Source organism: Lichenostomus cassidix, chromosome 4 (assembly GCF_008360975.1).
Source record: "Lichenostomus cassidix isolate B80296 chromosome 4, HeHo_3.0, whole genome shotgun sequence".
NCBI classification, from domain to species: domain Eukaryota; kingdom Metazoa; phylum Chordata; class Aves; order Passeriformes; family Meliphagidae; genus Lichenostomus; species Lichenostomus cassidix.
This window is the reverse complement of record NC_139484.1, coordinates 54,389,093-54,401,863: the sequence shown is the minus strand read 5'-3', so window position 1 is coordinate 54,401,863 and position 12,771 is coordinate 54,389,093. Positions and strand designations below refer to the sequence as shown.

At 34.9% G+C, this 12,771-nt stretch overlaps 1 protein-coding gene across 1 annotated transcript in view; it reads right to left on the bottom strand.

Moving 5' to 3' along the window:
* Positions 1 to 12,771, bottom strand: part of ADGRA3 (adhesion G protein-coupled receptor A3) — a 53,809-nt gene that overhangs the window by 16,835 nt on the left and 24,203 nt on the right. Inside the window, exons 6-9 of the mRNA XM_085059242.1 lie at positions 11,100 to 11,260; positions 10,001 to 10,214; positions 8,903 to 9,067; positions 2,013 to 2,214 (exon numbers count right to left, since the gene is read on the bottom strand). Of these exons, the coding sequence (XP_084915368.1) occupies positions 2,013 to 2,214; positions 8,903 to 9,067; positions 10,001 to 10,214; positions 11,100 to 11,260 (742 nt within the window). The remainder of the gene's footprint in view (positions 1 to 2,012; positions 2,215 to 8,902; positions 9,068 to 10,000; positions 10,215 to 11,099; positions 11,261 to 12,771) is intronic.

The following is a 12,771-nucleotide window of genomic DNA, read 5'->3' as shown; positions in this document are numbered from 1 at the left end:
GATAATCCAAACTAGAGACGTTCTCTCTCTAGTTTTTGGTGAAGACCTATCTAGTCTGCCCTACTGAATTTGACAAGTGCTACATAGGCACAACTATATATTTGTCTTTTCCAGTCTTAGCACCTGTACATAAATTTCAGTGTGACTAATGGAAGATAATTTTTGTCAATATGCTAAACGTTCTGCATTTAAAGTGCAAATAGCGTTCAAAGTCATAACATGCACTGAACAAGGTCAACATTCAAATTCAGATACTGTGTTCAATTTCAAATTTTTTTAACCTTTTGAACTTTTTCTTTAATCATTTAATCATGAATTTCTTTTCACCTAAAACTGTACCTATTCAATACACAAACAAGAACAGTGGAATATAAATGCTCTTGTAGAATGTTACATGTTTCATTTCATTTTACATGTGAACCTTTACTTGATCTAAAATTTTTGGCTAAGTTCTGATGTTCAAAACAGCTCAGCTACCTTTGTTCAAAGGCTATAAACATGTTTGTAATATGATACATTTAACATTAGTCTCAGAGACAAGAAATTTCTGTGCAGAAGAAAACTGTTAAAAATTCCAGATCTACTACACATAAAAGGAAGGCAATTATAGTAAGTAAAAACAACTACCACACCCAAAACATTCCACTTTTCCCTTAAAAAAACCCCACTTTTATTTCAGCATAGAATACCTGTATACATATATTTTTAAGTAGGTAATAGGAAGTTATCTACTTCACACATGAAAATTATTCTTTTGCTTTTTTGAAGATACCAGTCTGATGCTTCCATTTTAAACTTCCTACCTTAAAGCTGGCAAAGCTACCCTGCATTAGGAAATACCTGAATGCAGACAGAGTAAGTCAGCAACAACCCATCCACACAGTATTCAGTACAACTGTTTTGCCTCAAACTGGAGTTAGCCCAAGCAGTTTGGACATCAAGATTTCACTGTGTGTATAAATCTAAGACATCCCAAGAGCAAAATACCAGTTTAGATCTGATTGTCTCAATTGGGTGCTGAGGTGCTTCAGATAGGTTGGTATGAAGTTTCTCCTAAAAGAATGTGAGATGAACTGAAACACTCCAAACCCACAGAACATGCAAAAATCCTGCCATGGGCTCAGACAAGCATCACAGCCCCATGTTAAACATAAGTGGTGCTACCAACATCATCACCACCAGAGACCAAGCATTGTTATTAAAAAACAAAAAAACAGCGACTAAAGGAACTCCAAAACACCACACCAAAAACAATCTCATATTTCCATAGTTTCACCTGTTGCATCCATACTAGCGAACTGACCGCATGCATTGGAAAACAAGCTTACACCAGAAGTTCAAAGCTTTATGGAGTAATTTACAACACAGCACTCACACAGACAAGGTTGGGTACATCACTGCAGAACAGTGTTTGTGGAAGTGTGCATTAACTAGATAAACCTCAAAAGGAACTTGGAGCTGAAAATTTTTGTTTCATAGCTACAATTTGAATTCTAGAATACTCTATTGTATCCTGGTAAGAGTGCTACCAGATAAAGAAGCCTAGTTAATAGTCACTGCTTTCACTAGTTAACTCCCACCAATCACACCGAATCTATCAAAGCTTTACAGCAACAAAGGCAGAGCAGAGTTTGACTTGCTGTCTGTTATTATAATGAAAAGAGCTGTTCTCCATTACAGATTAAGCCTGCCTTGTTTCTTTATAGTATGTGGGTAGGACAGGGCATCCAGCTGACAAAAGTAACAATGACAAGCCATTCTCCTATGCTTTAGACAAGTACAAAGTATAAAATTTTCCTTGCACTTTCAATCTAGGGGCACTCAAAACAGATATTAGACCAAGCTTTTAACCTAAACCTTCAAATTCCAATATTGTACTCAGAGGCATGTGTCCATCAGAACCTATCTAAACCACCAGTATTTCCAGCTTAAAAAAGATGAAAGGTCTTCTGAGTTTTTATTCTCATTAATTAGGTTTTCATAATGTGATTGTACAGAAATGCACAAATTACCTGATTGAACATATAAAGAACTCGAGTCACATCATTTGCATACTGGCACCTGGAGTAGTCCTCGTCTGCCCAGTACCCTCCCCTGTCGCATCTGCGCCAGGCTCTTCTCTCATCTTGTGAGTTGCCAGGATATATCCCACTGCCAGCAGAATAACGTGTACACAGCAGGTATGCTGTGATGCCTGCCAATGTTCTGGGCCACCTGGGGAGTCAAAAGGAAAAAAAATCCTCACATTTAGACAAATTTACATGACAAGTAAATAAAAGGATTAAGCACTACAACATGAGAGACACTCAAAACTAAGCATCGCTAAACTATTTAAAGGGCCACCTTGGCTCATCTTCAGTATTTTCAAGCTGTTCATATTTGTGTCTATTAACAAAATGAGTACTAATGCAAGCATGCTTTTTTTGAGTTCTTTTATGAGGTTTCAGATGGAGAGAAGGTGCTTATAAAACAACTAAAAATAGTTCACAATTTTTTTATAAAAAAGCTTGCCTACTTCATGAAAAATACCCTGTTAACACTATAAAAACAATTTGATTCTACCTTTCTACTTGTCCTCTACACAGGCATCAATGTAACTTTGAAATAATTGCATTCATATTAGTATCAAACTGCAGATATGAACAAAAGACTGCATTTGCAGTATTCAAGAAACAGCAGTAGCAGTAGTACAACCACTCTGACCAGTTTTGCAAACAAAATACCAAATAGAAATTAATGGGAAAAAATTGTTCATGTCAAGAAAGAAGAAAATAATTCCTTTCACTCAAGATACGTGAAATTATAACCTTCTTAAGAAAACTCCTAACATTCTCTTCACTTTGTCCTCTAATTTCACTGCATATTTTATCTATACAAATATAAATGTCAGATAAAAAAAAAATAAATACAGAAAATTAAATTGCCATATGTCTTTAATGCACAGATCATTCATTAGAGGAGAACTGACTCAAGGAAAAAATAAGAGGAAACCATGCCTGAATTAAGCTGCAATGCTGAGAAGACAGAAGGCACAAGGACAAGGAATGGCAGCCAGTCTGCCTTGGCCGTGCTTCTGGCATCTACGCTGTTATATGCATAAGCACTACTTTATCACTCAGAGCACTAATTCTTAAAATTTAAAAGTAAAAAGCATACATACCTAAATTGCAGAATGCTAAGTTTCTCAAATTTAACAACCAACACATAAGGTTTAATTAAAACAGAGAGCAAGTGAGCTTCGCTTGATCATCCCCGGCTTTCTGTACTATCATTAAGCTCCTTGAACAGCCTTAAGAGCTAACATACTTTTTCTAAATTTTAACTATTTCAAAGGGCCTTGTACAAAGCAGTTGTGTCCAATAACTGGAACTGGTCGGACAAAAAATTTCAGTGGATTATACTGTGATTTAAAGTTTGGTTTTATATCTGGACTGCATTTTACTAAATAGCCATATTTTCACCATATCATCTAAATTAAGAAATGCTAAGAATATATTGATCTTTGAAAAAAAGAATAATTCTGTGTTTGCAGGAGGATGAAGTAAACACCTTGAAGGATGCTCCATTTCCAGGAAATTAAAAATTTAAGCAATATTGCCAACACAGAGCAACTGAAGTAGTCAGCACCATTTTCCCACCTTATTCATCTATTAATAACTCCTCTTACTGAAGATGCTACAATTTATGACAGCTCTTCCTGAAAGAAGAGAATTAACTCCAAAGATGGACCAAGGCAAAAGGCTACACTTCTCAATTATATTAAGTGATAGAAGATACTAAACTTTTAGGGTATACTGGAAGTCTTCTCCATCTCAAACTCCCATTTATTCCTAATCAGTTCCAACAGAACAATTGTTACACGTTCAGTAATGGAAGAAAGACACCTAGTTCAGGCCATTTTGACCATTACTTAAGTTTGGGCAAGAAGCAACAAAAAATAGGTGCTGGTGGCATCCCTATATTGCACAGATAATTGCAACAACCATAGAAGAATTCTAAGTCAGTAAGAGAACTAATGGAAAAGACTAGATGGTAAATGCAACACACTAAACTAGAAAATAAGGGTTTAAATTTAACTACCTTTTATAAAAGCTTTGGCATTACAGATTAGTTCTCTACATTGTAGTGACAAAATTTCATTAAGGAATGGACACTTGTTATTATAACCATCACCTCAGTATTTGAATACCAGAAGAGACATAGGATTATTTGGGTATCCAGCAGAGCTTCATTCAGCTCAGAAAATATGCATTCATGTATATTCAGGGCCTCAGCAGCCACTTCAAGTAATTAAGAGAAGTGTCACCATCAATTATTACCAGAAAGGAAAACTTATACCAGATTTAGTGACAATGGAGGTAGTTAAAAGAAGAAAAATTAAAAAATAATTAGCAAAGATTTTAAATGCCTGGAATCATACAAAGGTATTTTGGAAAATGTAAATTAATTAAAAGAATAGGCAGAGATTTTGCCATGGTAACCTAAGTATTTTACCATCTTTTTACCTGTAAAGAAGGCACAAGAAATGACAAAAATCTTCCTCAGAAAAAAATTACAAAAGTATTGCTGTGAATTGCCACAATTCCAGTAGTAACCCTAGTGTAATGTTACATGCACCTCAGCAAGCTAACAAAACATCTGACTGGATCACATCTGGCCAACTCAAATCATGGAGAGAGCAAGTTGCTGGAAGGGAGGGAGGGGAGGACAGCAGGATACAATACATGTAAACTTATCCAAGTCTCTGAAATGTCAGTAGGGACAAATTGAAATAAACTCTGATTCAACACAGACTGGAAAAACAAGTACAAAGATGAAATACTTCTGTGCTCCCAATTTTTATGTATTTATAATAAGTCTGAAGAGAATGAAGCCAAAAAGAAAACAGGCAGATGAGGACAACTAATAAATCAGCTGGCACAGCTGTTAGAACACATGCAGGCCACAAATACCTTGCATAATACACCCAAACCTCCACTTCTAGAATGCAGAGTCAGGTTTCCAGAAACACTGCCACTGGAGTACCAAAACATAATTTCCAAAACCATTTATCAATGCTGAAGTTTTTATATTTAGTTTCCACATCAAAGATGCCACTTCAAAAGGAGCATTTGTCTCTGTCTTTACAGATAGTTTTCTAAAAGTTGTATTTTTCCAAACCACTTTCAGTAAAAGTGTGGACAGCTCAGTTTTTACTGAATGTATCACCTTACAGACTGAGTGCCATATGGCCTTGGAATGATTTAAATTCTGTGGTCCTGACAGAGGTTCTATAACACAACCTCCAAGACAAATATTTTTACTGCAATGTGGCACATGCTGTTCCCTTTTCTCACTATTCACATCTAGCGCTAAAGAACTAGAAAAAAAGAAAACAGAGTTTCTCTCTGTCCAGACTAGGACTCACATGTAAAACAAATTTTTCAGGAGAGCTTTAATTACTGTGCTTTTAAACAAGTATTATTTATAAGCTATATAGATCTCTTCCAGAACTTCTGTAGCCATCAAACAGAAAAAAAAGTGAGAGTTTCAATGTTTAGCACTGCTTCAAAGGTTATTAGATTATTACAAGGTTATTTGCCTTTTCTCCCTCTACTTATCTCTATTTTCCCTGTTTTTATTACCCCTCTCTTTCTCTTTTGTTATTGTCCTTTTATTCTCCCTGAGTTTACTTTGCATTCACCTCCCTACACAACATTTCATCATCTTTTGCCATGATCTTCTTTTAAGAATACAAGCAATGCCAGACAGTCTTATAGTCCATGCTACCTTTAGAACAAATTCAGATATGTACAGATACTTCAGTGCTAAAAATAACATCTTATTTGTATAATGATTTAGAAAGCTTTCTACTAAATCAGACATAAAAAGTGGGAAATTTAAAACTCAACAGCTTTGTGCCATAATCTTACTCACAAAAACAACAAAAATACACAACACCATGAAGAGAAATGTTTTTGAGCAACAGTGTCCTCTACCCTGTTTCGTCTCCCACTCACAAAACCCCTTGGATAGGTCCAAGTTTCTTTGCAGAGGTAAATGAGATAGGGGAACTGATACTAGCCTTAACTACATGTCCCTTATTCCCTAGTTTTGCTAAATGAACGTTACACTGTACCATCCTCAGTCATGAACTGTTTCTTCCCAATACCCTGTATGACACGAGCTAAGGAGGCATTCTCCAGTTTCCATGAAGCCAGAGAGGACATCCTTCCAGCAGGGCTCAAAATGTAATTAATGGCATGAAATTCTTACCATGCAAACAAAGGCTAAGTAAGTTTGGCTGTATTCTTAATTTCTTTTGAGTCTAATCTTGAATTTCTTTCACAGTTTACCCAACAGCTAGCAGAAGTGCAAATTTGGGCTGTATTAACACTCTTATTTCATTACTCTGTATAATTAGGTGCTCAAAATTTATCACAGGTACATGAGTGTAGACAGCTGTGGGGGGAAAGATGGTTCATTTACGTTTAAGCACTTTAATTTCATTTCAGGGGAAAAGAAAAGGCAGACCATGAGATTATAAAAGAATCCTTTCTTTCATACATATTAATTCTGTTTTGAAAGCACTCATTTCTTTAACGAACAATAACTTTCAATTACAGTATGTTTTTATATCATAATTTCATTAGTTTACAGATAGTCCAGTCTTTTTTTATTCCATTTTAGCAATTCTCTAAATTCAGCATGATAATTACAGTTTTAAAATAATTACACCCAGTGAGTAACAGTTTTCAAAAAGATAATTCTTATATATAAGAAAGAATTCTATCAACTACCAGCATAAAATTATGTTAAACACAACAGTTAAAGGATTTACTGAAGCAGAAGCATTTTAACATGCAAAATGTATTTTCAATTTAACCACTGATTGTAAAATACTCAGGGATACTAAATAAGACTCAGAATATTTAAATTAAATAGATTCTATGATGAAGTTTTTGCCTAACCTTTACAAACTACACTGAACTAATACTGAGCCAAAGACACTGAAGACAAACATCTTCCTTTGTTACTCTTTGCTATCCCGTCTCTGCAGGGATAAAAATCTAGATGCCAGTTTTGAATCACCTCCCAAGCTAAAATGACTAACCAGTTCCAACTAAAAAAACTATAAAATCAAATTCACCTAGGATCATTTACAGCCATCTGCTCAGAACCATTTTCTCACTAGTCAAAGCCTTATTTCCATATGCTCTCGAAGGTGAAAAATTACTCTTTATTATTACTCCACCCAAGCTACAAGTGGAAGTCTGTTATAGTAAACTCAGACACAGTGAACTTTTTGATAAGCTGAACATTTCCTGCAATCTTATTTCTTTCTCCTGAATTCCAGAGGGGGTAAATCCTATTACACTGAACAGTCACTGAACAGCACAGGTTAATTTAATGGAAAACACTTTGAAATAAGCCTTTACCATCTGTTTTCACCTCTAATGGCAAATCAAAGAAGAACAATTCACACTTGTATCATAAAAAAATGCATAAGTGATTTAAATAGATGTGTTCTTTGATGAATACAATCTGCATCTGCTTCGCCTTTTATCTAAAGCAGGAAGTTCTTTTCTAAGGCAATGCTTATTGCTGCAGTTGAAACCACCACAGTGTAAAAAGAGGACACGCACAAAGTTACTAATATAAATAATTCCTCACAATGTGAAAGTGAAATTCTTCAGTAACTCTTAATTGCCTCTGTGCAGCAAGCAATCTTAACACTAGTTCCCTTACTAGTAGTTCCTCATACTCACCCTTCTCAAATTGTCTAACTGATGAATACAAAGGAGATCAGCTTGGAATTAATGCTCTCAGCCACGACTTTAAGTCAATTTTTGCTACAACTGGAGGTCTTATGCAACTGAAAGCTTGTTTTTCCCTCCCCCCAAAACTATGTCCCTGCAACATGGTTTAACTTACTTTTCATTTCTTAATATAAAATATACATGGTCTTAGATTAGCTGTATACAAATATGACTTTAAAAACTCTAATGCACACAGAGAAAGGAAGAAAAGTTTCTAAGTGTAAACAAAAGACCAAGCAGAAGATCAACACAGCCAAGCAGCATAAGAAAAGTGAAATGAGTGGATAAAAGCAGTTCATACAACATTAAGAAACCCTATGCACCGTAGTGAAGACAATGCTATTGCAGACACTAATTCTCAGTAGGAACTACTGCAGGGAGGTAAAACACAGAGTAGTCATAAAGGGAATTACCTTACATATAGAGAATCTACACAGAAGCTATCTGTTACAGCTGGCACCTCCAGGAGTAACGTGTTGTTAGAGTGACCAGCAGCAGAAAGATCAGAAAAGGGAAAACAGGTGAAGAGATAAGAACAAAAGATAAAATACTCTGCAACATCCAACACAATGGAATATCACAGCTACCACTACAGTCCCAACAATCATTAAAAGGAAGCAGCACCATTCATATTTACTCTAGTACTCACAGGGGGGAAAAATATCCAAACTCTATTGCATATTTCTTGTGTAGTGATTTTGTTGTATTGGAGCAGAAGACTTTTAAAAAGAGAATTATAACCTGGCAGAAAACCCCCTGTCAGTATGTAGTCCAACTTAATCTTAAAGGTAATCTCCAGAAGTTTAACTACTCCAATAATTTCATTTATATATTTCAATATCACAGCTTAGTTTCAGTATCTTTCAAGGATGTGTTACCAGGCTCAAAGTTTAACACTTCATAGTATAATTTCATGCCCTCTTGTCAACACATAGTAATTTAGAACAGTTAAAAATCGATTACACACCATTTACAAGCAAACAGCCACATAGGCACCTTTAAAGCACAAAATCTTAGTCAGAAGTGAATTGAAAGAAGTCAGAAGTGAATTGAAATAGACTTTTCTTTACCCTGAAAAAAAAAACCAACCTGAAGTTACTAACCTGAAATCCCCTTTATTGTTCACAACCCTCTCTGGAGGGCAGTACTGAGCAGAACTTTCTAACACCACAATGTCTACTGTCCTTGTGTTATTCCCACGCCTGGTTTGTACATGACAACCCCAGTTTCCTGTGGAGCCAGCCTGAATGTTTGAGATTGTCAATGCACTAGAAAGACAGAAAAAACAAATAAAACCCAACAGTCTTGCAATAACATTTATATAAGCTTTTACCAAAAGATTAATTAAGTACAGAAAGACAATGGAAGAAACATCAAATTACATATAGTCATAAGTGATCTTAAAAAACCAAAGCTATACACATCTCACTGTACTGTAACTATCAGACAAGTATTTACTATTCTTCAGGCTCTCAATTTTGCCAAGGTAGAAAACAAAAAGAACAGCCATAGGAAGAAATCCCTAGAATTCAGAAGGAAGAGATGAGAAGTCTGAATTCCCCAAGTGTTATCATCGGTATTCAACACAAAATTTTTAGTCGTTTAGAAAGGCCAAGCTAAAATAAATTCCCAAATGCATAATTTGTTATAAGCACTGAAGCTCTAATTTACTAATACAATTACAAGATATATAACCACTCTGTAGACGCTGCATAAGTCAACAATCTGCTGCAGGCAGAATAAATTACACTTATAAATCTCTGCTGGAAAACAATATAAAGAACTTAAATTGTGGTGTGCTCAAAAGAAGAGTAAAGAATCCAAGAGTAATTCAGTTAAATGCCTTGTTTTCAACATTTTCATCATTTTAATATTCCATGAGAACAAATGCATCCTACCACAAACATATTTTCAATGAATGCATTGAGTAAAATTTGCAGAAAATTAAAACCCAACTGCAACTACCTCTAGGTAATCCCATTTTAAGCATGTAGGTTTGGCTAACCAAATCTCTAGACCTCCTTCCTCAAACTTTACCATTAATAGCAGGTGTGTGATGACTACTGCCCTACTAGGGATGTTTCTGTCTAAATATGTTCATGCAGTGAGGCTATGAGAGGGCCTTAGTGGTTATGGAAATAGTCACAAAATCAGAGCAGAAAGTAAGAAGTAGGAAATACATTTTCTCACTATGGATTCACCTTGCAATCAGTGAGCAGTTATGAATCATGTTTTTTTCAACAAAAATACCCTGGGACTCATCAGTTTCCACTATCTTCCCATCTTGATACCACAAGACTTGCATGTCTTGATCAATATAGGAAGCCATACATTGGAAGGGCAGACTGTCTCCTTCAAAGACCACCTGACGATGAGATGGAGTCATATAGAAAGATGGCAATTCAAGAGGCGGCTCTAGAATGCAAGACATAAAACCACAATTAACAGCAAGAATCTGTTATATACCTAATTTTCAGAAGAGAAGAAAAATACACTATCAATTATTTATATATTGATATAAAGTTGCATCTGGCAATATGTATGTAAAAACTACATTTAATGCATTGGATATTGAAAAATACAAATTATCATCATATTAATTTTCAAAATGTGTATTTGTTTAATGTAATATATTTCAAAAATCTTTTGCTAGCTCACATCTAAAAGTGTGGAAAAAAATTTTGGAGGAAAATATATTTATGCGTTTTAATTCTTCCCAATTTTTCACTAAGACTTCAAAATCACAATAACATATTAGTTTTTATTTTTGCAGTTGAAATAATTCCAATACAAAAAAAACAAGTTAAGCAAGTTGGTCATGGTTTTTTCACAAAAAGAAGGCTAATCAAGAACAGAATCATGACGTAGGAAAGTAATTCATAAAATCAAGATCTTTTAACTTCAGAAATTTGGGGTTAGAATAATTCACACATCAGAAGTCAGATAGCTAGACCTAGGAAAGAAATTATCAGTTTCTAATTCTTCTTGTGAAGTTTAGGTAAAGATCTCTGAAAAACATAGATTATCAGGAAAAGGGAATTTATCTCCAGAGAGAGTTATTAATCCTTTGTTTCTAGAGACTAACATCCACAATCATCAATTTATTTATTATTTATTTCCAAAAGCAAGCAATACTGAATCACAACTAAAGATCAATTTTTGAAAAGGAGTCACTATTACCACTGTCATCTGAGTGCTGAATTTTAGGGAAATGAAACAAAGCAAAAAAAGGCTGTTCACTAATATTAACAGAACATGGAATGCTTTAGAGAGTAAGTATCAGTTGTCAGGAGTGCTTACCACAGGTGAGAAGTTCCTGTTTAACACCAGTCACTGTCTGTGACTGAAGTGACTTGGGATAGGCACATTTAGTCTCACGTACAGTTATATTTCTTTCCTTTAACCACTGATGCATCCACAGTATGTTGCAGTCACAAAGAAGATAATCAGTCTGAAATTCTCTGCAACAAAACACAGGTATTTACAATGACAAACTGCAAAACTCCAAGGTCTGAAAGCCTGACATCAACAGTTGTGCAATGCCTCTCACTGTCACGGACACACAGGCAACAAGCAGTCAAAGTCCAGACTAAGTGGAGTTGCCTCCCTCTACCTACTGGAGCTTATTCTAATCGTCTGCAAGTGTGCTCTGAGGACAAAATGACAAACTCCCTGAGAAAAGGAATCCTCTCCATAAATATAAGGAGTATCTTATACTGGCATCTAAAAATTCTAGTAATTTCTTTCATGCAGAGTGTTCACACTATTTCAGGTGAGCAATAACAAAGAATTGCTTGAATATGCACCATCATAACCTAAGAAGACACTTCATTGCTTCACTTTAGCAATCAAATGCTTTAGCAATAAAATCAACAGAAATAAAAATAGCTCCTCATGTACTTCTCTTTTCAGAAGCACTTATTCACACACAATTTTATTCTGCTTTATATGAAAATCATAAGGCTTTTAATTGACCCACAGTCTTCCCGGTATAACTCAGTACTTTCTACTATAAGGTATCCCAAATCCCCCATAGATGTTTGCTGAAGTCAGCTAAATTAGGAAATTAATTAATTATCTGTTCAGAAATTAATATTTTATCTGTTTATACCAGAAAAAAATGTACCAAAACATATGGCTATGCCTACACTGGTTTTTACCTCTAGTGAAAACATTTTCTTTTTGCAGATGTCTAGAGGATAACACAACATCACAGGCAGAATACTTCAAACACTAAATCAACATTCCTGTGAAACCCCATTTGGTGTTTGTTCATATGAATTCCTCCAGACAGCCATTATTTTAATGGTAACACTTACGTCCAGGTTCTCTCGCTACATCTGTGGTGTTCTTGGACAACAATCTTTATGTAGACAATTAAAATACCAGGAATAACAACTTATAAACAACTAAAAGAGATGGAGGATGAAAAGAAACATTCTCCTTTACAAGCAAGAAATTAACTCAGTGTCAAATCCAGACACCAAAGCTTTTGATAAAGTCTCAATACAACTGTCATGACTATCAGGAAAAAGCATAAGCTAATCATCAGCACTTACTTTCTTCATTTACTTTCTTTCTTACACAAGATTACAACTCATGAAACTAAAAGAGAAAATTACATGAGGTTGAGATGTACCTGCTGTTACATGTACTGTTCAGAAAGGACTGAGATCTTGCTTTTAAGTATTTGTTCCCTTTGTTATAAAGGTGGAAAATGCTATTTATTTACTACAAATTAATAAATCACACATATAGAATAAAACTTTTGAAAGCCCAGATGGGAAAACATCTTTGTTCTTTCAGGATAATGTAACAAATAGTGAGCAATTTTGAAGGGAGTTGTATAAACACCCAAATACCTGTGCACACACTTACTACATATACAGATAATACTGTTAGGAGGATTAAAAGTAGAAATACAAAACTGTTGTACAAGCGTGTATAAAATATTTTTTGTTAAGAACACAAA